At 28.2% G+C, this 27,572-nt stretch overlaps 1 protein-coding gene across 5 annotated transcripts; it reads right to left on the bottom strand.

Moving 5' to 3' along the window:
* Positions 1-384: 384 nt before the first annotated feature.
* LOC136980365 (activating transcription factor 3-like) lies at positions 385-27,323 on the bottom strand. Of its 5 annotated transcripts, XM_067276460.1 has the most exons (5): positions 27,200-27,323; positions 20,082-20,318; positions 2,103-2,504; positions 1,440-1,547; positions 385-1,285 (listed from the first exon to the last, which is right to left on the bottom strand). In XM_067276460.1, exons 3-5 carry the CDS (start codon positions 2,463-2,465, stop codon positions 1,118-1,120), a joined length of 639 nt encoding a protein of 212 aa, XP_067132561.1. In that variant the 5' UTR covers positions 2,466-2,504; positions 20,082-20,318; positions 27,200-27,323; the 3' UTR covers positions 385-1,117. The 5 variants fall into 5 exon arrangements, with proteins under 5 accessions (XP_067132561.1, XP_067132565.1, XP_067132563.1 ...); XM_067276464.1 differs by lacking the exon at positions 20,082-20,318 and having other exon boundaries at positions 27,200-27,220; XM_067276462.1 differs by lacking the exons at positions 20,082-20,318; positions 27,200-27,323 and adding an exon at positions 16,669-16,796.
* Positions 27,324-27,572: the final 249 nt, after the last annotated feature.

Below are 27,572 nucleotides of genomic sequence, written 5' to 3'. Positions count from 1 at the left end.
ATTTTTAACCAATTAATAAAGGCAATTTATATAATCTATAAAACAGTAAATGATGTAACTTTATCATCAAAAATTGCTGATAATATGTAAAATTTATTTATATATTTTTTTAAATAAATCTAAATCGAGAAATAACTGAATTCTTCAAGAAGCGAATAATAACATAATATAATATTTTAGAACAAGACATGTCATGTAAACAAAATTATTCTACATTGACATAAATGAATAATATCATAAGCCAATCGTCTATGGTTTGTCATTGAATAATTTCAATTCATAAGCATCATTTCTATGAACAAGGTTAGTAAATTGAATGGAATTAAACGACCTTCTTCTTCGTTAAGATGATTATAACATTTAAATTATTAAGCAATTTACTAATTCGATAATATAAAATACTTTATTCACAAACATAGCATATACACATTATAAAGCTCCATATACAAGATAAGAATGTACAGTACATAAGATAGGTCCCAATTGCTCTTTTATAGCACCATTAGTACAAAATATACTCCTGTATATTTCGGCTATTACATTTTTTTTTTTAAACAAAAGTTTTTGACACGGATTTGGGACTGAGCGATAATAGATCTGTTTAGCACTCAAAGAGAGATAAAAAAAAATTAAATTGATTTATACAAAATTACAAAATTAAATTCTGACAAGGAAAATAGTCAAACAAATAATACCAGTTAAAAGTTTTAATACTGCACACGAACAACTATCACAGAGTATTTCACAACAATGTGCAATGCTGCCACCCAAATTAAGACTCACCGCAACTCGAGCCACTGTGACTCACACACTCTTCGCAACAAGTCCATCATCTAGCGAAGGAAACATTTTTAGAATATTTTTGGCTAAGGCACGTGACAGGGTCGGATTAGGGTCATGCCACTTTTCACTATTATCGGGACTAGTTGTGATATTAAGTTAGAATACTGTATTGTTTGACTACCTTGTCTTCAGACAATTTCTAAAAATACTGATTTCCTTTAGAGAAGGCATTCAGATCTCGTGCTTACAATTTAGCCTGAGAATAAAAATTGTGCCTTTTCCATTGTACAGGGAGATAACATCCTCCGCGATTCTGTTTTTCATTTCAGATCTGTCAGATCACAGAGCAGGGTTGTGCATGCGCGCAAGAGTTACATGGCGCTGGAAGATCACAGAGGGGGAGATGATTGCTCAGCAAATCTAAAAGTTTTTGCTTCTCTTTTCTCAATACTTCGATCTCTTGTATCAAAGCATGATTTTCGGCTTCTAAATATTCCGATTCCTATCAAAAATAGGATTAAATGAGTTTCGAGCGATAACTTTATTTTTCGTTTTGCACATCATATCGATCAAAAAGAGTTATGAATGTATAATTCTTATAAATCTTTAATTTTAATACGCTAAAAAAAAAATTGCAGAAAGGACTCGTTAATTACCTTCGTTAATCTTTGAGTCCTTTCTTTCTTTTTATTTCGGCATTTGGTGGCCGCCAATTTGTTTCTTTCCCTCCTTCGAAGTCTCCTTTCTTCATCTTCAGGAGTTAACTATTAAAGAAAAAAGAAACAGAAATACAAAATGAGAATTGATCATGAACAAATCTATGTTCTCTACACATAAACTATATTATCCTCCGAGCGACGTCTTCGTTTATAAGGTCACAAACACGTGTTTCTTTTCGAGCATTTGAGGGAGAAAAATGAAACAACTCAAATATAAACCTTAAATATAAAGTTAAAAAATATAAATACGGTAACCCTCAATTTAACGACTAAGGGGCTTGGGAGAGAGGGGTTCCGCTATTGCCGTAAGTCCGTAATCGAATGTGTTTTAAAAACATGCATTAGTAACGAATTTAAAAACGTGCAAAATGTGTTACGATGTATATGTATAAATGAAATACTATTAGGCGTATAATGTACTGTACAGTATATTGAGTAATTTATACTTATTGAGTCATTGTTTCAAGCTTTAAACATGCTGCATTCGCGAATAAAAAAAAAGGTTTTAAATTGTTTCTATACGACAGAAATTTGTTGTCCGTTAAATCGAGGGTTTACTGTATTTCGATGTAAAAGAAAGTATAAAAAAATCTAGCTTACCTCATTGTTTGTATTAGAACTGAATTCGGGTCTAATTTGATCCAATCCCAGCGCCATTCGTTTTGATTGGATGGTCAGTTTCAACCCCTCTTTGATAAGGTAAGAGCGAGTAGCCTGTACGCTAGACGTAGGAGTGGGTGGAGTCATAGGTTGAGGTGACGGAGTCAGAGGTGATTGGTCACTATAATAATCATTCTGAGAATAACTGGAAGGCATACTCGACGTCGCCCATGTCATTATACTGGAAAGAATTTCTGTGGTCTGAGGCGAGGAAGCTCTTTCCTCGAACCTGTCATTGGGAAGGTAAGTAGCATCTAATTGATCTGCCAGATGAGGAGAAGCTGCATCGCTGTATCCAAACATGGCTGCTACATTGACCCACCTGGTTCCTCAACCTGTGATCTAAAAAAAGGGCAGATATTTGTTTTTATTTTGTGTTTTATTATCCGGTAATCTTACTGCGCAATTTGATAGTATATCTTTTACCTTCCAATTGTTTGAAAGCTAGAAAAGATAACTTATCGACATATTGATAAGAATCTAATAATCGAAATTATAATACAGATAGATAATATTTACAGTAATATCCTTGAGTCAAATATAGGCCTACTCTAAACTTTCTTATGAGATTGGATGGAGATTGCATAAATTGATGACATGATTGATGATTGGATCTTCTAATCGAAAAATATTTGCCTTTCATTACCTATAATTCAAAATGAAGGCTGCCAATAAAATTATAATAAATCGATTCAAGTTCGTAGAATTTCACAGTAAAGCCTATATTTTTTATTAATCGATTGAGATAATTCAATAATTAACCCTATTAAATAAATCTAGCGGAGAGAAAAAACAAAAACAAATAACGAAAATTTCAGGTTTTGATTTAATGCAAAGATATTGCGATTTGTATACTGTATTACTTATTACAGGAAGACGTTTAGTTTCTTTATAATATTCTTTATCTATTTTTTTTTTTTTTTTTTTTAAGTAATATGCCACAGAGTCTGTAAAAGAATTGTACGGAACTGTGACTAATTGAAATATGGAATAAATGCTAATTTTCATATAAGACTATTTCATAATTTGCATACTGTGTAAATAAACAAATATACATCATATTACGATATCGTCAGGGTTGTGGAGAGAGGGAGATGAGGATTTTTCTCCGAGCTTAGAGAAGCCCGCAGTGACTCATATCCCAATAAATTAATATTAGTTTTACTAACAGAAAATAAAATATGTAAGATTTGCTTTATTAATAAAGAAGAATTCTTCGTATTTCATTTGTTCGAACAAAATTAACAAAAGGGCCCACTCTACCCCGATCTCCATTCAAGCTCTCGAAGGTACAGGATACCACAGATACCACACATGAATTTTAATAGAATTTTCATTATATTAGATTATATATAGATTATATTATTAATTATATTTAACAGGATTAATATGATTTCTATTATAATTAGTTTTTCTAATTTATTTTTATTTCTTAGAGCCATAAATAATTTCGACTGCAAGACGTGTAATAAAATATTTGCTATTATTCAAACAGGCAAAGCCTTGTCATTGTATACGAATAATCGGATTAAGGAATTATTAGGGATGAGATATTATCCGTATTATGATTCCCGTTTCCTTATACAAAATGTAATATTATACGATTTCTTTTATAATCTCATAACACGTTATTTAGTTTTTATTTTAAACATAAAGCTTCTAATTAGCTATAAGAATACTTTCTTGATATCATATTTACCGAATTATCATATATTCTTTTCTTAAATTTTATCGCAAATTTCTTCATAAGGGACCATCCACGTGTACTGTTTAAGGAAAAAGAGGGTGGAGAAAAATACAGTACATCATTGTATACGATGGGTAAGGAGAGGTTGAAGGATTGTCTACGTGGACTTTTTCAGTGGTATTAGTGGCATACGAATTTGCTATTATAAGCCTGCCTACTAGTCATGTGAATAAACTATCAGAAATTATCTACAGAATGTTTTTAAGCCATTTCTTTGATTACGGGAGGGTTCGTAAACTCTATGACATTGAAGAAACGTAATTAAATAGGTGTTTTTGCCAAAAGTACTGTACATCATGATACACAACAGGGACGAAGAGAATCAAAAGTGGCTCAAAAACGTAATTAATAGACGGCCTCTAACTCGAAACTGTTTTCTAGTAGCCTATACACAAGAAATTCTCATAAAATTCATTATGTTGACAATTAAAAATTACCAACACATTTTAAATAGTAGCTAACTTTATTTTGAAAATAAAAACTAGAAATAATTGAATAAATATTAATTTTCTTTTTTGTATCCACATATAAGAATCTAGATATATCTGAATTTAGTTTTAATGATCTTTTAATTATTATAAGACTAAAAAAGTAGTTTGATTATATTTCGAAACCTTAATATATCGGATTAAGTAGTCTATATTTTCGTTTTTAACAAACCTTATAGAATTAAAACTAAAATTTATAATCTTATAATTTAATTAAAAAGTAATCACGAATATTTTTTGATTGGTTTTTAATGATACTTATTTTACAGATACGGCAATATAAAATGAAAGAGTTCGTCAGCCCGTCATAAAGCAGGAAAAATAAATCATCTATCGCCCACTACTGTCAAAACGTAGACGTAAAACGGGATTTCCAAAGCTCATTACTAAAAATTACATAATGATAAATCCCATAAAATGAAAACATTACAATCCCTTACATATTGTATTAATTACTATAATGTTATCTACCAAGTCCCTTAATAGCATTTGATGTAATATCGCGATAAAAATCATAAATAAATAATCGCTAGACGAAAAAGATTATAATAAGTATCCATTTATAATGATCTAAATGACTCATACTGATTAAATATTTATTTTTATATAAATAATATATATTCTATTATTTTGTTTTTTAAAAAAAAAGTTCATTAATGAATAAATTTAACTAATATAATCTAATATAATTAATCTAATAAAAAATTCATATTTTATCTATAAATTGAGTAAACTTGTTATTTACGTTACATATTTTCATTACATTTTTATACATTACATTAATAATTTTCAGTTAAGATGAATTGGAAAGTATTAACTAATTATACAAGCTATATATATATAAGTTACATAAGGTAAATTGTACTAATAAAAATAATTCAATAGAATAGTAATAGAATACAATAGTAAAGTAAAAGATAAAAGTACGATAGTGTTGATTAATGAGACGATAAATTTCTTTTTCTCCAAATTTACTTGATTTCTTCGAAATCAAGTAAATTTGGAATTTGGAGAAAAAGAAACATAATTCACATAATTTACATGATACATAATTTAGTAGGATATATTAAAATATAATCCGCGTTGAGAATAATATTTTACGAATTTAGGTAGAAATCGGTATATATTTTTGCGATTAAACCATTAATTTTATTCTTTTTCAAGAGTTTGAAGTAATGTTTTTTACCTTGACTGAAAATTAGCATTAGTGCAAGTACAGTATTCAAAATAATTACTTTTTGCACTTTCCAAGCAACCATTGTAAATCATGTATTTTTCCTTGAACTGTTGAGCAAACAAAGATGCGAATGACAGCGTAAGAAACGCAGTAAATTATTACAAAAAAGAATCTTTCTACCAATGATTTAGCGTATCGTTAAACATGAAATATAATTCATAAAATGGATATAAATATTTAAAAAACCGTAGAGAAATAATGATATTTCATAAATACTACACAAAATTTACCTTGTTTTGCATCTACAGCCAGAAAAATCCAACCACCAAGCCATCACAAACGCTTATTTCTGAGATAACACGTTGTTTCCAAGGTCGACAATAGTCACGTGGCTCGAAACCCACACAAAAACAACAACATCGTGACGTCAGATTCGTGTGGGCGATTGGCACGCGCCCTCTAACCCTCTGATCGTCCCACGCATGCGGTGTACAACACCTGCAGGCATGGAGTCGAAGTGGGTCAGGCTGTCTGCCAGGGATTTACGCTTTGGGCAATAACAACATCGTGACCAGAGTCCCGGGGACCGTGCTCCTACCGGAACTGTCCGGAACGTGGGCGGGATGTGACGTCAATCGTATCCCACACAGGTGGAAGTATAAGCGCTTCCCCCCGAGAAAATCTATGTATATCAATTCTTACGTGATGAGCTTACCTGAGAAAGATACACGATTATGTGTACACGCCCATTAGCAGAAAACTATTTATGATTTTCAATTTTCTTTTGAGGAAAAGCTGTCAATCACAAGAGAGACTTGGCATATATTCAGAACTCGATTGGAAATACATTATTTGAATTTTTAAATAAACAAACTGGTAATTCGATACACAACATTTACACTATTTGCCGTCCTTTAATCTCAAGTACTTTAATCTCGAGATATTTTTAAAAAGAAAATAAGGATTATCTTTGAGGTGCGATACCCCGTTTTATCTGAAGATATCGGTAAATATTTAACGATGTGTTACAGAAAAAAGTGAAATATAATTTTTGCCCAAACGAGAATTTTTATTAAGATAAATAAACAAGCTTTTTCACTAGCGATAAGTAAAAACAATAAAATTAAAAATGGCGATAATACCAAATGAATAGGTGGTTGGCGTACGACCTTATTATCCGTTTATTGTTTCATTTTCATCGGTTCTCCACGTTTTGTCCCGAAATTGGGCGCAGAACGTGCTGAGAAAGCAAATGATCCGATGTAATTATAAGCGTATGCGTGCGCCTACATTCACGCAAACCGGTAGCACGTCGATGGCATTCACGCCCAAATGACGTCTATTGACGTCATGGCTTCCGTTGCCCCCTGGCGGACGATAACACACCCACTTCAGACGTCATCTTGACGTCATCAGAGCGTCGAAAGATCGTCCGGAATGTCAGAAATGTGCGCTCAACACACCGAGGAACAATCTCCTTCCCTAAACTATAATTTGTAAACAAATTGTTTAACCGATGCTTTAACCCCATATCGGTGGCAGATATAAACGAGATCGAGCGCATCTCTGTAATTAAACGGATGACGCGCACATCCGGGTGACTGACCGACGGAAGTAGAGGGTTTGGTTATATTTGCGTGGTAACTGCCCTAACAGTTTTTCCGAAGGTTTCGGCAGTTTTCACTCGGAAGATAATTGCTCATTACCGAGGTATTACTCGGAGGCAACCGCCCACGTCAACAAAGATCCGGATTCTGCAGAGATGTTATTTGAGATATTAGCTCTTTTTCTCTTTTCGCAAAAAAGAAAAATCCGTTTGCCGAGCGACACAAACATGTGGTTTTCATACTTGGAAATAAAAAAGAAGCCCTTCCAATTGGAACAAGAAGTTTACCACCAAAAACGCATGGCCAAAGTAAAACTAAATAAAAACTAACCACGTGACATTCGCAAAAACCTCAATTAGTAATTTAGGCTACGGTGTAAATAATTTAAAAAGTGGGTTAATTTGAATTATTTTAAAAATGGATACTCGTACAAATTTTCGATATTAAGTCGGATGACGTAATAAATCGTGATTCATCAACCCACCCAAGTCGGTGGGCAGAACTGTGAGTCAAATTGTGGAGGAGAATACTTCAATGTCACGGTCTAAAAGTTTTTATTTGAAAGTCATTTATCCTTTATTCTCTCTCTACTCCACCTTAAGATGTAATTTTATGCAAAGTATAAGAGAGCGGCGGCACGACATTTCGCGGAAAACTCGGATCCGATTAAATACAGCAGTAGTAACTACATCGAAGGAAAACTTGTCGTGTATGGATAATTTGCGTTTAATAAAGCCAAAGGCGATTGGCTTAAATTGTTTCTAGTAAATATTACTTGAGTGAGTGAGTAACAATTAAAGTATGAGTCAGAAGGAAGACAAAATGCTGCATTTTCTATCTTCGACCCAACTCCTTCGTCTTTGATGGAAAAGACGTAAGGTCATAACCTCTATATCAACAGTGAACAAGACCCAACTCCTTTCGGTATTCTATGCCCGAGAAGAATCCCCGCAGAGTATATTTATTTTCAAGCTAAACCCTAATAACATTCGAAAGATATTTATTGTATATAGCAACGAGTTGAGATAAATAAACGAAATCTTCATCAAACCAACAACTTAATTATACGTTAGTCTGTCACGAGTTTAACCTATGACAGAAGCTACCTTTAGTAAATCAAATCTCGCATCTTTTAATTTTAAGACACTGTTCAAGTATATTTATTGATCGTTCTAAAATTGTACAACTCGATAGTTTGGATGCTTAAATTACGGCTTAAATTCGTATTTATGTAACAAATTCGTTAAAAACAATTAATTGTATCCCAAATTTTTGGATCGATGATTATCTGAAAAACTAAACTTGCTATGAATAGTTCTTTGTCTATCTCTCTAATGTAGATCAAAGCAGATAAGTTATCAAATTCAAATTTCGTGTGAAGGTCAGCAATTGAAAATAATGAAGCTTTTCAGTTGAAACCACAAACTCCATTCATTTTTGTTTACTTGTTGGTTTCTTCGTAACTAAAACAGTTGTTCTGCATTCCGTATATAGTTAAACAACAGTATATAACTGAAAAAGTAATTGAAAAATATTACAAATTTTCTTATCAATCTGTGGTAACACGAAACTTCATCTATCAGCTCTACAATCGACATTCCGATTTCGGAAATAATTAGATACGTGTAGAACTATTGCATTTCTTCATAGATACTTGAATTTCTTATTTAATTTATTATAATAAATTATTTTTTAATATCGACTTAGTTAAAAATTCAATTAACAAACTAACATATTATCGCTTAAAATTTCTACTGATGCCTTTCATAAATAACAAATTATATACGATTAACATTTTCCGAAACTATTTTACTTTGTTTTTTCAGGAAAAATTGGAAGCAGATATAGGCTTATATTTTGTTGGATAAATTTATAACGTAAAATATCATCATAAAGCCCACTATCAATTAATTTTCCTCCCACGTTTTATAAGATAGGATCTAATTATTATAACTATTTACTGCTTCATACGATTGTCTTAAATTTTCTTATTTGGCTCTGTATTTTTTTAAAAAGTTTGAATCTTGTTATATAAAAATGTAGCCTGTTTTCACCTTTGAATATTAACAATTATGAACTATGATCAATAAAAGGAGTTAAAAGTTCAGCACGTTGTACTGATTATTATTGTTATATTAAAATTAAATGTATTAATTTTTTAGTCTGTTTTTAATTATTGTATTTATTAAATAAAAATTAACTTAAAAATGAAATAATTATGATTTTAATAAGTAAATTTAAATAAACTCAAATTATTAACGAATGTAAGTCATACAACAAAGTAAATGTTAAATCGTAGAAATTGCGGTTTTTAATTAAGTTTAATTTAATTTTTAAAGTATTTAATAGTATTAATAGTTCCAATTTAATTTTAATTATTTTTTAAAGCTAATCTATTATAAAAGTTTATTAAAATAAATAATTCCAATGAAGAATTTGTTATAGCCTAAATACTACATCATAACCTGATTTATATAATAATAATACAAAGATACGTAACACTATTTCGATATTAAAACGAAATTTAAATAAATTATAATTCGTGAAATTAAAATACAGTATTTAAGATTATTCATCGTCACAGTTCAAACACATCCGAATCCCACTAGCGGCCGAGTGGCTAAACCACTGAACACTACTAGTTTGTTGGTCGTGGTTTCGCGCCTAACTAGCGGGTAGGGCACGTGGAGTTCCGGGTTTTCTTCACGTGTTCTAATACCTAAATAGGAACCAGCTTCTAATAAAAAGGCCCCAGATAGCATCGTCCTCCTGTGCTTTGCATTTCTCACCGGAAGCTTTTGTCTTTTCAAACTATTGTTTTTCTGTATTCATACTTTAAAAATAAATTCTAATATTTAATTTAAACAATATATTATATAAAAAGAATTCTGTTTTTAATTTTAAACTAATTTTTATTTCTATCGAAATATATTGTAGGAATTCATTACAAAGAAATAATATTTTAAATGCATTAGAAAGCTAAGAAAGAATTTATTATAACGGTTATTAAATGCTTTTTCTCATATTTCATTAAATAAAGTTTTATATCAAAGATTTGTAACAATAAAAAAACGTACGAATTTCAGAAATAATTTTGGTCTTATTTCACGATCCACAAGGCCTACGCCGCCAAAAACTATTTTAAAAACATTAAGAAACAGTTTTCAAATGACAATTGTGAAAATTATACATATTGTAATCATTTTAAAAAGTTTACGCTGAATAATCTGTGAGCCTAAACGTTTGACAATGATTACATAAAAATGCCAGAAAAGAAAAAAGAAAAAACTTGGAAAAAACATTAAATTTACCTTCCAATATTTTGATTTAAAAAGCTCCTATATAATAGAGTACTTTAATAAAATGTACACAACGAATGGACAGAAACTCTAAATCAAAAAGTACTGTTAATGTCTGATACCGCAAAGAAGTATTTTTGATTCATGTCTACATTTATCAATTATTAAATATTCAATATTTTTTAATATTAATATTATTTTAAGCAGAATAAATATATTTTCTATCAAAAACTAACGATTGAACTGGTTTAAAAATTTCTACAAAACAATATTACATAGATCTATATCTATTTCCCGAGTCACTTTAAAGCCGAATTATATACGTAAATCTGATTATAATTATCGTTTTTTTTTAAGCGGTGAGGAAAAGAGGTTTTTCTTATTTTAAAGATTTTATCTTTCTTTCTCGCTACCTAAAATTTTACAAGAATATCTTAAATAGAATACTTTTTTACGTAATTTTTTAATAAGTGGAATTCACTAAAGTGTATTGTACGTTAATGTTAGATGAAATAAACGATAAAATATTCTTAAAATGTTATTTTTATTCTTTTTGTGTAGGGGGATATTAAATAGAAATGCGGAAGCCTTAGCGTGTTTTACAATTCAGGAAACTTTTTATTGTTACTCGTTGCGTCAGACTGATGAAAATATAAAGAATACTGAAACCATAAACATTTATAATTTTCTTTTCGGTTCTTTTAGTATTCGCTTTAATCTCGGGAGAATGCTTGTTAAGCTTAAAATGATTAGGCCATTTTCTGTCGAAATTAAGACAGGTTGTTTCTTTGCTGGTGGAAATTCCATATCTGTCTCTTAAATTATTTTCATATGGTGTAATGAATAATTATAAAATGCATAAATTAAACTGTAGAGTCTAGGCTTTTAGAAAATAATTAAATTAAATTTATATCTATTGTCACACATGAAATATTCTAAAATTTAGAACAATAATATAAACAATTAATTTTAATAAATTAGAGTTTTTTTTCTGTCAACTTAAAGAATAAAATATGTATATCAAATTTTAAAAAAATTAGAGTATAAATCTACTTTTTGTCTCCTTATTAATTAAATTATTTTAATTTTTACTCTATTGTATGTACTCATATTTACAGAAAAAGTTTGAAAAGTGCCGTCTGTTGTAATCCTTTAACCTTTTATTGTACTTTTTGCAAAATCAATAAAACTTAATTTGATTTGACACACATACAATACAGTAGGATTATTCAATTACTTAATCAAATTACAAGTAGGCCTAATAGGACCACTGCGGCGACGACATTCTAATTAATTCAGTAGAAATAAATATCTGATATAATTTGTATTTAAACGCAAGCTAAATATTAGAAAATTCAAATTCAAATTATAGAGCGATCGATAAATCAAGAATTCTGCTGTTCTAGTTCATGTTATAATAATATTTCAACCAATAGTTTTACATTAGTTTTCGATCAATTTTTGAATCTGTTTTTTATTTTTTATTTCTACTCAGCCAACAAATAACAGTTAATTCGCTACCGAGAAACACAATTAACTGTGTTATTTTAATCTTCGCTAATTAAATTTAAACTTAATTTAATTACAATTTTTAAAATATTTCACTGATCTATAATAAGTTAATTGATTTTAGAAACTTAAATAATTTTCTCTGGAAACTTTCCGACAATTTCTCGTTATCGATTGAATTTTCGTTTCTACTTGGCAACTTTTAATTATCGAATTATCGATGATTAAATCAAATTCTAATTCTTCTTATGTGTTTGATAGTAAATATTGATTCGCTCCACACTAATTATACATATTTACCATATCTTTAATCGCTTTTATTCTGTTCAAAGCGCAAACTATCGCATTAAAATGAGAATTATTCTTTATCGTTTTCTTCGATTTCCTCATTAATTAAAGTATTGAAAACGTTCGGAAACATTATGAAATCTAAAGAATATTATATTTAGTTCATTATTAGCGAGAATTACATAAAAATAATTAAATAAATTCTATAAATATCAGACAAGATAGGACAGTTGATACAACCCGTGGAATTTAATCCGGTGGAAAAATATTCTAAACATTTAGTAAATGAAAAAGTGGAGAATTCGAGAAGCAAGAAAATAGTTTTCGGTAGCAGAATATCAAAAAAAGTTAAATATTTATTTAAGCACTTTATAGTAAATATTTTCATTACATCTACGAATAAAAATATCAAAATGGTAGAATATATTTAGAAGCGTGTTATTTTCTAGAGTAAAGTGATATAAATTTAAATTTACACCTAGGCCTTTAGAAAACTTAAAATTAGGTAACAAGTATTCAATACAAACCGTGCAGTGGGTTGCAGACCTTGAGATAAAACCGAGGTACAAATGGCATAATTATATGCATTGTTAAACGTATTAAAGCCCGGATAGTGATTAGAAGTGAGATAATCTAATGTGATTGGAATGATAAAATTGCAGCACCTAATCAATTGTTGTGAAAGATAAAATGTTTTCTGCCCATTCTCTAATATTTTAAGACCGTTTTTTAAAAAAAGGTTAATATACATTTTATATTTTTTGGAAAATAGAATTTCTGAAGAATTTAGCATGAATTATATATGATTATTTTTGTACTTTGTGAAATTATAATTTTATTGTAAAATATAAAGTTTTTTATAAAGAAAACAATAGAGAAAGCAACAATCTATATTTTTAAACGAAAGATAAAATTTATCGCTTATATTATAATTTAATTAAGTTGAGAAATATGCCAGATAAATTTATAAATCCTATAGACTATTGTGTATCAAATTATCAAATGTGTTACGAATCCGGAGATTAGATTATGTCGAAAGAATAAGGAACATAAACTATCTGAATCGGGACTTATGATAAAGTAAGGGGAAAGACACTTCAATTTGTTTCGTAAAGTCAATTTAAAATCTAATTCAAGCATCGTTTAAAAGTATTCTTTAAAGTATAATTGAATATCACATCAATAAACATGACTCGGAGTGAATAAATAATTGCAAAAATATATCATAAATAATATATACATAAAAGGAATGTATAAAATATACATGATTCCTAATGGTGTCGTAACCTTAGAAAAAAGCAGCCAAACTCAAGTGTGCATGTGGTACTTCCAACGGAATTTTAAAATATGTTATATAAAGAGGTAATAAATTATTTATCACGTCGAGAAAGACTAGAATTTTCACAATATACTCGGATATTTTTAAAACTTTAAATGTATATTATAACCTTATGTTACTTAAAGCATAATATCTGTTGAAGTAAAAAAAGAAGGAATGGTGTAAATAATTTTTTATGAATGTCCATAATTTATAGGCACGCATTTTTCTTAAACGATCTGCATATAAAACATTTTGAACATTCTTCGAATTTGATAGATAGTCCCATTAGAAGAGGAGTGAAGTCTCTCTTTCTAAAACCAATCTTTTTAACAACATTTGAAGGGCCTACTCACTCTTTTAATTTAAATTACTTTCGAATTAAAGGTACAAAGAATGAACTACAATAGAATTTATTTGCTTAAATACACTTTTATAACTATTAAACTAAGTTAACCTTTCAAGAAATTCATTTAAACATACTTTGAATTAATATTTTACGCAGGAAACTATGCTAATAAGCTTGGATTTCGATTTCATATATTAAAAATTCAAACTTACAAATTTACAGAAACATTAAATATCCTTATTAGATATATTCTTATTCTGAAAATGAATTTAAGCTTAGCGCTTCAACCAAAGATAATGGTTGAACTTTTCAAGTCTAATATTTAATTTACTTTTGCATACAATGATACAATCAGTATGAACGCCTAATGCTTAAATGACTAAGTGTATTCATTAAAAATCCCGTCAGGGAAGCACAATGATGAAAGATTACATATAAGCTCAACCCTAGATGAACTTCTTATTAAGAGAAGTCTTAATAATAGGTTTGTATTTATGGTTTTAATATAGCAAAAAGAACCCCTAGCTATAAAAACACAAGTAAATGCAGTCTACATTTTTTCCTTCGCTTGTTTCTTTCAACGTTATAATTTTTTCTTAATATCTCTTCAGTTTTAATAAATTTTTAAAGTTACTTTATTATTTTTTACTCGTCATTTCAAATCTTATTATTAACTAATAACTTTTATTTCATTTTTAACACAATTTATTTGAAGATATTAAAATCCTCTTTAATACAATTTTCTTTTAGAAATGTTATATATTTTTTTAATAAAAATAATTATAAAATCTATGCTTTAAATAGACAAAAGTCTTCGAGTTTTAAAAAGGATTCGACTTAATTTATTTAAAAAATAATAATAATAAATAAAAACTATATCATTCAATCAAGATACAATTTTTGAATACGAAAATTATAAATAATGATACTGTAACGAAATTATTATAATTAACAGAGAACAAAAAGCCTTATCGAATTTATGCAAGCATATCCAATATAGAGATGATGTTATTGTCTGTTCCTCAAAGAAATAAATGATTCATTTAATGTATTCTTGATTTAATTATAATTATTTAAATAAAATTTTCAGACATAAGATAGATACCGGAATGACGGAGAGAACATTTCCTCAATTAATCATTTTATCAGAGTTGTTAAACATTGACAGGATTTATGTTTGTGGGTGCACCCGTTTAATAGCACATTTAGGTGGGGCTTGAATGCGGTAAATATAAAAAACGCGCTCTAATTAATATCATAAATTATTCTTCACCATGAAGATTTTTTTCTCTGCATCGAACAAAAGAATTACAATGATTCAATGCTGCTTAAAAAAATAAAAAATAAAACAACTAAAACATCGCATTACACGCTCAACAATATCACCGTATTATCCTTCGAAATTCTTATTGTACGAAAGAAAATTGCTGTATGTTTTGTGAATTATTATAACGAATGAAAGCACACTTACTTGCCCGCAGCAAAATGACGTCATTAGGAGGGTGAAGTTCGAAAATTTGAGAAGGAAGATACGCGATAACTCTTACATTCTCGAATAGCTTCAATTTAGAGAAATTTGGTCGCCATTTTTATTGAAGAATTATGGATAATTTAGTATTTCGTCATTTAGGAAATTGTCTAATTTTAGTTGATTGCTTCTAAACTGGAGATAATAACCACGATCATCAATTTTTTCTACATCCATTTCGTTTAAGTTGCAATTAAATAAAATAATAATATTGTATTTAGTTTAATTATTTCACTTTTTATGTATAAAATATTTTTCTAGCTATTTTAACACAGAAAACAATCGTTCGAATCACATCGTTGGCCATAGAAACCATCAGATTATATTGTCAAATTTTAGAAATTTTGTCGAGATAACAATCGATTGGATTTAATCATGATTTAAATTTTATCTTATCGAATAATTTAATAACTTAATCATCGCTTTAGCCTTTAATTACGATAAAAGCTAAAATAAAATAAAAAGCAATCTTTTCGATTGCAAATGTTGCTTTCTTCGGTACAAAAAAAAATGTCGCTTAAAAGATACACATTTGTCATAGCATTCTTTAGCGGTTGGAAAGCGTCCAAAAATATTTTGGCACCCAATGTGCCCCACCCTTGCTTCATCGGTATCTAAAGTATTACCCCCATGAGTTTCTTTAACTGTTAAAAAAATTTCTAAATATTTTATTTTTTTGCCAAAATTTTATCTAAATTTTTTACTAAAATTTCCCCGTACGATTATTCAAACAACTTATAAAAGTTAATTAACCACGCCATTAACCGAGGTATATAAACTACAGCGTAATTTTCAATCTTTTTAGCTACAGATTTGTTTATTCGGCAAACATATTTTGAATTTGCTCGACTTCAACTCAAATCTGCTCTAAACTGAGTTGAGTGACCATTGGCAATATGTAATTATTCTCAAGTTTAAATTTAACAGATAATTTGTATAACTTAAAACCTCACTATACGTACGAATTAATAAAAATGGCATATATTTATATGCCAAAGAAAATCATGAATATATTACCTAAAGATGCTGGCCCATTTATGATAAAGAAAATTGAGTAAATGCTATTAAATAATATTGGATCTACGGAAATTTTTACGTCTTTGGGTTCGAACAAGTATTAATTATCTAAATAATTATGTCTATTAATAATAATAACTCCAGAGAGTAATTAGATGTATCGGGAGTCAGCTACTTACCAGTCATTAGCCAAAAAGTACAGCACTCATTTTGACATCATCAGTTAAGCAGAAACATATCCCATTGAGAATAATTCATTGCGGTAAAGACACCCTGACATCCACGTGGCCCACAACAACAGACTCGTTGGCCCGGCCATCCCATCTTCTAGCACCGAAATACAACTGGCCGATTGCGTCATATTGTGTAATCCTAATACTATTTTAAATTTAGCAAACTAACTAAGAGAAGTTAGTGTCATTTTTTTGTGTGTGACCTTGCCTTATAAAACTCTAAATTATGATTATTCGACCGTTTCCAATTAACCGCGTTACCCCGCTAACTGAGTATAATGATCCGTATTCTTGGCAAAACGAAATTTTAATCCCTATGTTTCTTTTTAGAAGTATGGAGCGAAAATAAAGATTTACGTAGATAAAAAATGAGATCGTAAATGCTCTCAAAGCTGGGTTTGGATTGATAAATTATGAATAGCTTTCATATTTTTTCCTTTTTTGATATGTGTAGAATTCGTTTTTACGATGGAAAATACGGGTTTGGAGTATGCCAAAGACGTTTGTTTCGTGACAATAAAAATGATAGATAATACACCCATTTCATAAAACTACAACAAAACAAAAACTAATGCGTTTTAAATTTAAATCTAAAATGAAGTCAATAAAATTTCGTTCCGTAAAGTTTTATTCTCTAAGAAATATTTCTTTTATATCGTTTTACAGTTACGTTTCCATCATGGCTTCGAATGCGATATATCAATATAAAAAGGAAATTTATAAATTGTCCGTGATTGATTGTTCTCTTTCGATTTGCCTCTGTCAAACTTGTATCTAATTTTTATTATATTCTATTGTAATATAATTGCTAGTTTATCATGTAGAAGTACAAACAACCGAAATCGATCTCCATTAAAACAGCTCCATAAGTTACTATATAATTTGCCAGTTTAACGACTTTATATATTTATAAATAAGAAATTAAACGATTAAAATATGATATCTAATGATATCCACACTCGAATTGCGCCATTTTTTAAAATAATAAGGAAGTGTAGACTTAATACAAATATTTATATTTTATAAAATAATTAATTTAGAGAATAGAAATAAAAAATACTATAGCCTATACAATGTTATCAATTTTAAGTCTTAATTTACAGAAAAAAAATGAATTATTTCCCGAAAAATTCGACAAGTGTTCACATTAATACATATACTAATTTACTTAATGTACTAAATGTACTTAATACATTAATATCAAGAAAAATAATGGATTAATACCATTTTTGTGCTGAAAATCTGTGTGTAAATGATATTATTAAGGAATTACAATAAATAATTTAACTATATGTGCAATTAACTTTTATTAACTCTCACAATATCACCACCTACCCTACAATAGGTAGGCCTATAATTAATCACACTTAGAACATTATTTCACTATAAATAGTTTATTCTTTTTTGCTTAACCTGCTAACTTTAGAAATCAACTCAACACTTTTTACTATCACAAGTCAACAAATAAACTTCAATGAGATAAAAACTAAAAACAGAAGGGTTTCGTATGCCAATATAAGTTTATTAAATAAATACAGTTGTACAAAGTTTAATAATAACTCAAAAATAATTTACTTTAAAATAATGTATCATATAATAATAATGTATCAAAATAATTTTCTTAAATATTTTCTGGTTTTAATTAATGAAACAATTACTCATAAAGCGTAGTTACTGATGATACTAAACACAATATATTGAGTTTAGGCTATTTTCAGAACAAATATTTTCAATTGAAACGTGTTAATTGAAGTGTGTAGAATTCAACCTGTTGTGTAAATGTTGGCGAAGTAATTCTATTAATATTATAAATTTTTTAAAAAGTTTTGCTAAATAATTCCTATTTCATTATCATTAACTGCAATTCTTTCCTCAAATCAATTTATATCAAACCAAATATAATCTGTTTATTGGATATAAAATATATCAATATCAGGCCAGACAGGCCTATATATATATACTGTATACAGATATAAGTTATATTACACGATACATAACAAATAAACATTAAAATACTATTGCCCATCGACAGCTTATGAAATTAGAATAGGCCTATAACTTTTATGATAATGTAAAGCAATTTATTTTATAACTAAACCAAGTAAAATTGTTATGTTTGTAGATTCTATTATATATAAATGTATATATTTTATGGATTCGAAATAAGATTATGATATAAGATAATTCATTGTATTTGCAGATCGAAAATCTATACTCAAATAATTTATCTCGATAATATTTGTAAAAAATACTTTAGGAAACGTAAATTAATTCTATCTAATTTATTGTTTTATTTAAAAAATTAATCAAAATTCAATTTTATCATTAACTGTAAAAATAAAATCTTTTTCGTTGTATTTCCATAAAGATTTAATAGTTATAGGCCTCATAAACTAACATTAATGAAATGTACTTAATTTTTTTTTTAAATATAAATATAAGAATCTTATTTATATAAAAGATTCTTCGCCAAACAAAGATAAAACGTAAAAATAATTTTTTAAACATTCAAAAACTTTCTGATTAAAAAAGTATTGCTTTTATAAGTTTTTATGCAAATACAACCATTGACACTCAGATACTCAGCTCTTTCTTGAAACAAATGAACCAAAACAGACAAAATACTGAAGTATATTTGTAATAAACTCCATTAAAACATATTTTTCGCATACTTTTGTTACATTGAAAAAAATATAGACTAAGTTTATCAGCATCACGTTTTTGTATCGCTCGGTTAAACTGATATTGATATAAGCCGATAACTGGTCTTGTAATAAGCAAACCAGCTTACATCTTGGTTCAATTACACTTTATACAATCTTAAGTTTCTAGAATAAATCGGGAATTCCCAAATAAAAAGATACTTAATTTCAAGTAATTTCAATCTCTTCAATTTAAATCATTTTACATCATCACACCAAGCAAATTTGATAAGATTATTATATAAGCCATTATCTTACATACATCTGAATAATAACAGTAATCTTCTATGGAATTATGTCCCGCTTTTCGGATATTAGATTACGTCAAGCCCCTCTAAACTAAGGGTATAAAGCTCTAGAACAGGTTTGGTTCGCATTATTCCTTCTTATATTTTGTTCATTCTTTAGGACAATGTCTTTACAACCCAGCCCAGAGTTAATACACGCGTTCGACTTAGACCTAATATTACGAGGTGATGAGTCAGGCCGGAAAGAAGTGAGAAATGATCGAAGCGACACCGCATTTCCATCGCGGTTAACCAGGTTCGGTTAATTATTTATGAATTAAAAAATGACGGATCCTTAATCTAGACGCTTCGCTCCAATCCGTTAACAAGTTAACGTTCGGTTCGAGAATAGAAAGTAAGAGAAACTTACCATTAATATTACAAACAGCAATAATCACTGAGAAATCTTCGTCAGTACCGTAGCTTCGTTAAACAACATGTAGTACAACTTTATAATGCTTCGGTCGTCACGTGAATAGCTGGCTATTGGTGGCGAGTTGTTGTAGGTTGGTCAGGCAAGTGGTATCTTTGGTGGGACAGGTGCCAGAATAGCTTCGTTTGGGGGATGCAAATGAGACGCCTTTTCCTCTGATCTACCGACGTTTGTCTATAATTCGAAACATTTTTCTTTTTCACACAATTCTCGTCCAACACTGATAATTATTTATCATTATCTTCTATAATCACTCAACTTTTTTAAAATATTGGAAATTAAATTTCGATTTTATTCACTTAAATATAAGGCTTTTCATCCCGCCAAAAAAAAATAAAAAAATAAAAAAAAATCCAATCTCAATGATTACACCCACTTTTAAATAAATGGAAGCGTACTCTATAGCTAATATGAGTAGGCTGATTTATATGTGAATAGAGTTTCACGTAGGCCCACGGAGAACATTTTTCTGAAATGACCCATTAGAGTACTTTCGTTTCTTATACATAAGTAAGTAGTATTTTATTGTAAAAGAATTTTAATTGAACTTCGTTTTACGATCTTAGATTTATTTATTTGACGAGATAATTAATATTACCTCGTGATTCCCCTTTTTATTTCGTACAGGATTTTTATTATTAAGATACATTCTGTTTCAGTTTGAAAACTAAAATAAAGAATGATTGATTTATAGAATTAATTTTAAATTTACGTAGGTTACAATCTTCTTTAAGATATTTGGCATTTTAAATCAACACGACAAAAAATTAAAAAAAAAGTACTGGAATAATAAGTTAATCTAGGGAATTCAGAATAAGCTTTCAGTGACATTTTTTTGCTGTTAGTTTGAATTTTTGTTTCTTCTGAATCTGACAACGAAGGGTGATTAATGATAGATGGAAAACTTTCTCGATCGATTTTACACCTTAAAAATGTTCGGCAAACATTTAAAAAGCGGAAAATACAATTTCGAAAGTCGATTTTTTACTAAATTGTAATAATGTAAACATTTCTTTTAGCCAATACGGTTAAAAGAAATGTTTCATCTAAAATAAATTTCTCTATATTACTATTATTATAATACATATTTTAATGTAATGAGTATATATTCCATAAATATAGACTATTCACATTTTTCTTAATTCAAAAATTAGAAATAAAACATTTTATTGTTGTAGGAACTACGACAGAATAAGCAATTTATATATATTAATTAATAAGACTGACTTTTCTTCGTATAGATTCTTCTTAATTTGAATTGTTTAAGGTTAAATAGGCCTATATTGACTAACATATTTTATTGTATTTCTGAAAATAATTCAAATAAAACAAATAAGTATTAAAAATACCATTTTACTTTTTTAAATTACAAAAGGTTTTTTAAATGCTTTACACGTTTAGGTCTATATTTAGTTACCATAAAAGTTCTAAACATAGGTCTGTAGAGATGTAATAAATGTTAATGTTAACGTTCATTAATAATTCAATAAAGACTAATAAGTTTAATTATTTAATGATTAAAGTAATGATTTATATTTCTCAGCCTACGAAATAATAATCTTATAACTGTAATTTTAATATCGAAACTAAATTTATTACCTTTCAACTTTATAGATCTGGAGGCCAAATCTATTGTCATTATCATTTACCAAGCAGTCACGAACCGGGATAAATTTATCAATAACTATAAGACGTCGATTTCAAAAAATGTATAAGACGCGAAAACAATCGAATTAGTACAGGCTTTCTATTATTATTGAGATAACATTATTTAATTTATTACAATTAAGAGGTAATACATAGAAGATATGCTATCTTTTGGGATAAGAATATATACAATTGAAAGAAAGTCAATATAATACATGTTTAGATAGCAAAATACTTTATTGTTTGAATTCTTAAGATAAAAAAAAGAGAATAAATTTTCAAGCTGTATGTTGATCTTTGATCCGAGAACATCATTCTAATAAGTGTCAGAGTTAAATCAAAGCGACGTTAAGAAAATAAAATTTTGCATAAAAATTTAAATAAATAATCTGAATTTACAATTGTTTATTGTAAATTTATATAGTATTAAAATATATAATCTTTACTAGCAATTAGAATTATTCAATTCGTTTTCAAATTAAATAAAAATATTGGTATATTATGAATTGAAAATCTTTTAATTTAGGGAATAGAAGTATATATTTTATTTCATAATAAAGTTAAAAATGGCCATAGAATTAACAAAAAGTATATATACTTATAAAATATTTATAAATTGTTAATACACATAATTAAATTTAGAAATAGAACTTTTATAATAAAATAAATGTAGGCTTATTTCGGCCATTATGGTTTCAACATAAATATTTTGTATAACCCTTTCGTATCTATCATACGTAGATATATAATTAGAAAATATATGCATTTTCACATAATTTTAATTAAACATTTCACTAAAAACAATTAAAAATGTAAGTTATTAACTAAGCTCCAATAAAATAGATTTATTTTAAAAATATCGTCATGTGAATAGTGAAAATAATACAAAATGGATAAAGATAAATATAAATGTACAATAGAATGACATTTTTAAATGATTAATTAAAGAAATAGTTAAATTTTATTTAAAAAGTCTATTTGTAGGCTTAATTAATTCACAAGGAACTATAGATATACATTAAAATAACGATAAAGTTAATACTAAGGTATTCAAGTTAATAAAATGAATACATAACGATAAGAAAAAATGAAAATGAAAGAAACCGAAAATTAAAAACAGGTCTATTGTTGACCTTGGTTATACTTTGGCATTTTGTGATACGTTAAAGGTCTGCCGCATACCCAAAATTACAACCTGAAAAGGTTTATGCGACTGGATAGGTCGATCTATCGAATATTTCGAGAGAAAAAAAACAAATAAATATTTTTATTATTATCGTTTTAATATGTTTATTAATATAGACTTCTATTATTTAATTTTCTTTTAAAACCCTATCGAAATGAAGTAATTACGTGCAATAAATATCAAATTTTTTAGATTTTAATGCTTAATCTGATGACATTCGTAACAATGACGCAACTAGAGATAATTTATGTAATCATATTTAGAGAAATGACTAGAAATTAAAAGATTTAATATCTGATTAGCAGTGAAATAGCAAAAAATTTCGATCTTATGATAATAGAACTAACTTAAAATTTTATCTTGATTTTTTTTTATGATAAACAGATTTATATCGGTAAATTCTGATAACCTTTTAACATTTATATAACAAAATTGATTTTAAAATTTTGAATTAATGTTTTGAAGTTGAAATTTTAATTATATAAAGAACGAGAAAGTACGAAACCAATTGATTATCTATTTTAATATGGTCCTAGTTAATTGTATTGTTTCTGTTATGCCTTTGAAATATGAAATTAAATGCATACAGCGATTGAATTTTCTATTTACTAAACATGACCATATTTAGTAAATTTTATTTATGTTTGTGTAGTTTACAATAGACGTTAATTGAGATAAAATTCCATCACATAAGAAACATTTTTCGAATCACACAATACCACTATCCACATGTACGCGATGACGTCGAATTACGTCATGAGAACAGGTCTTGGAAGCTTAAAGGTATTCGAGTGTGTGTGGGCAATGCAGCATTCACGGTCATTTTTAAATCATACACTTATATTTATTGGCTGCTAATAATATTGGTGTGGTCTTTACGTTTCAAGGTAACCGACAGATGGCTAACCGGTTGGCTTCTATCTCCGAAATTTGTTTTTCAACACAAAAATACCAAAAGGACATTTGCCTTGAGAGATTATCGATAGGAAAACGTAACTTCGCCCTACAAAATAGTTATTTTGATATTAAAATTTTCAAGATTACTTTATTATTAGAGAGGTTAAATTGTGTTAGTCAGAGAATGATTTAATATCATCACGCCCCAACCTGAGAATAGAACACGACGGTAAAATTTGTAACCGTTTCATGACTAATGATTAGATTTTGAAAATATAGGTTATAAAGCCTTGGATGTCTTTTACAGTTCTAATTTACTCTTTATAATCGCAATGGAAAGTTAATTTTTCTTTTAAGTTGGCGGCATTTACTTAACCTAAATGCCGAAAAAATCGGTATTTAGGACAAAAAAGGAGAAAGTTTTTTTCGACACACTCTTCAAGTAATTAACGGGCATTGCTTTGTTTTTAAGCAGTGCTTCAAAACTTCTCATATCTGTCAAGCGAAGATATATCTTGACGGACGTCTCTGCTCATACAACAATTTAACTTTTTTCTATCCTCAGTAGGTAACTTAATTACAACCGATGCATAAGCCCCAGGCTAGAAAGCCAATACATCCTGGTGAACTTTGTAGCGTCCATGGGCACCTGTTTGATTCTGGATAAGCTATCATAACAACTGTGTTTAACCTATTTTATTTTTATATCGAGAACGAAATTGGTTACTTTTGACCCCTTCTAAACATTTCCCTTTTAATATTCTACATCGATTCGGCAGTGTTTCAACTTGGTTGATTGATAAGTAAGAACAGCGAATAGTTTCGGGTCTGAAAACCGGAGTTGCTTGTTTTCAACCTCATTTGTAAACAGTTTGATAAGAACCACAATGCGAAAAGAGATGATTGACAAAATAAAGCCTATTATCAAATTTTAACGCTTAAAATCTGATAGAGTAAAATGATTTTTCCCGTTATGAAATTTAATCTTATTTATTAGCATAATTATGATAATTTACGATTAATATCGATTCAAGATAAAACTTTTAATTAATTAAGTTTCAAAATATTTTCCTAATGATAAAAAATATAAAAATAATAATAACAATAACATTGAAATAATTGTCTCGCACGAATTGCCAACGATCAAATATTATAAAATCAACTAAATAAATTCGGTTTAAAAATTTACACCATTCTCATCAGAATTAATTGATAAACCAGTTTATTAATTTCTAAATTGTAAATTAAACAGAAATCTCGTCAAAGGTCAAACGAAACTAGCACATAAAAGATCAACTTCAGGTAAATCCGAATAATTCGTTCCTATATATTCCCAAGTTAACAATAAAGAAAAGTAAAGACACGTGAATTATATGGCTGTACGACATAAGCCAATATACTTAAAGCGTACATAAATGTTTACATCATTTTAAAAACTTGATTTATTATTTTATATATCACGTTTTCGATTTCATTTTTTCAAACAATCGATTATCTGAAATAAGAATAGGGAACGTCTCGTGATGAATGTGCAATGATATATCAGCTCAGAAATGAATCATCAAAAATTAACACAAAACAAGATAGTGATTTTCTGTCTATCAAATCTCGTTTCGGGAGATAAGATTATTCGATTTGATTGTCACCTGGATGCGTTATTTGCCTCGTAAATTCACCACATTTTCAAGAATGGCGTTTAATATTTAAAACGAAACAGATTTCTAAATATCACGATAAGTTTTGAATGTTAAAACGTTGGTAAATATTGAAGAAAAGGTACTTACATTACACGAACGTATTCGTGAAAACATTCGGTGAAATTGTTTTTACGTTATAAAAATTAGAATATAGGTAAAAGCATGGAACAATTTGATCGATAAGGAAGACGATAACTTTCTCCTGTAACCCAGTTTCTCTCGTTGTTTATCCTATCAACGTCTTTTGTAAGTTTTTAATAGACAATTTTGAAGCAAGGCAGACGAGGTTACGGAGGTTAGAGGACAGTAAGGGTCGAAAGAGGCCTCTTCATAGTTCTCATGTCGTGACTGTTGTACTTTAGATGTGACCTGAAATTCTAACAGGTGCAACAGATGAAGCGAAAAAAAATATTCCCTTTTACTATTCTCGACGACTAATTCTTCATCCAAACCGTTTTAAAATATCATTTATCTTAGCTCATTCAATTAAAACAGAAATTATGGAATTGGGATATTTCGGTAATGATATATTTTATTTACCTTCATTAACAAATTGTCGGTACACCCAAAAAATGTTAAACATTTTCAATAAGTTAGGCGTTTTCTTGTATGATAATGATTTATTTATTATTATACGAGGGAAGATATGCGCTAGCCTCTCTCTCTCTCTCTTCTAATAAATGCCGAAACTTTCGTGCCGATATTTATAATGCAATTAGTTTCATTCTTTATTTATTTTTTAATATAAATATGATTTAAATCTGTTAATTTATATATTACGGCTCTTGTACGAGGAAATGTAAAATATGCCCGCCAGTAATTCATTAAAAAGCTGCTGTAGTGCATAATAAACTTTATATTAATTAACCAATTAGTAGATTTAATTACTGTAAAATCATTAAAATTCGAAATTATTAAATTTAAAACATAAAAACTTTGAGGAATGTTGTAATTAAAATATTGATAAAATCGTAGATAAGATATTTAAAAATATATTTATATTTCAATTTGATAAATTTTTGACTCATTGGATTTTTGCAAGTTACAAAATGTGGAAGTTTAAAATAATATTATAAATTTATTAATGTAAAAATATATTAATGGATAAGAAAATTAGTGGCGCCATCTGTAATGATTCTTAGAAAATAATTTTTAATGTCTTTTCAATGTTAATTTTATTTAAAAAGTTCAATTAAAACAGATACTTATTATAGTTATTAATATAATTATTAAATTTACAAAGGCGTAGAAAATACAATAATTAAACAAAATAATGCTTTGACCTAGAAAAACCATTTGCTTTCATATTCAGAACTTTCAAATCTGAAAACTTCATTTCTTTTTAATTTACAAAACAAATGAATAATTTTTTAATAGGGTTTTATTAGAAAATAAAGATTTATAATGTATTTTATAAGTTATAAAGATTGCAAGTACATAAAACATTTTTTAAGAAATATTAACATAACACTGTATAATTATAAAAATATGGAGTAAAATTTAAAAAATATATAAAATCTATTTAAAAAAATTAATAGTGGTAATAAAAACAAGAAATTTATGTATATTTTTAATGATTAATCAAATTTTTTTTCAAAAGTAATTAATAAAATTGCTGAAAAACTTACACAAAAGAAACGTCTATCAGTTAATAACTGGAGAAAGCATTGTATAATACAACGCCAATCATTCAATTAGTTTTCAGAAAAACACTGTGAAAACTTTTTACATAACTGATTTCATTATTAAATAACGTTCTCCCACTCGAATCTAGAATCAAATTTTGATTCTAGATTCGAGTGGGAGAACGTTTTGCAGAGAATGCAGCGATCGAAAGATTTAAAAATAAGCTTGAAAACCGCAGAAAAAAACAATATATATATATTCATTCAAATTAACAGATATATAATGCGGTGACGTCGTTCAAACATTTCAGCCTGAAGGTTGAAAACGTCATCAAGAATGATTTTTTGTAACTGATAAGAGAAAACGAACTCCAGC

The sequence above is a fragment of the Centruroides vittatus genome, unplaced genomic scaffold, assembly GCF_030686945.1.
Source record: "Centruroides vittatus isolate TY-2023 unplaced genomic scaffold, ASM3068694v2 contig_694, whole genome shotgun sequence".
In the NCBI taxonomy this organism is placed as follows: Eukaryota; Metazoa; Arthropoda; class Arachnida; order Scorpiones; family Buthidae; genus Centruroides; species Centruroides vittatus.
Note: the sequence above shows the minus strand (reverse complement) of the source record. Positions and strands in the feature narration are given on the sequence as shown.

Coding starts and splice junctions, on each gene's coding strand:
- LOC136980365 (XM_067276460.1), bottom strand. CDS start 2,465: ATGTTTGGATACAGCGATGCAGCTTCTCCTCATCTGGCAGATCAATTA. Junction 1,548..2,102: donor GTTCTAATACAAACAATGAG/GTAAGCTAGATT, acceptor TTTCTTTAATAG/TTAACTCCTGAAGATGAAGA. Junction 1,286..1,439: donor GGACTCAAAGATTAACGAAG/GTAATTAACGAG, acceptor TATTTTTGATAG/GAATCGGAATATTTAGAAGC.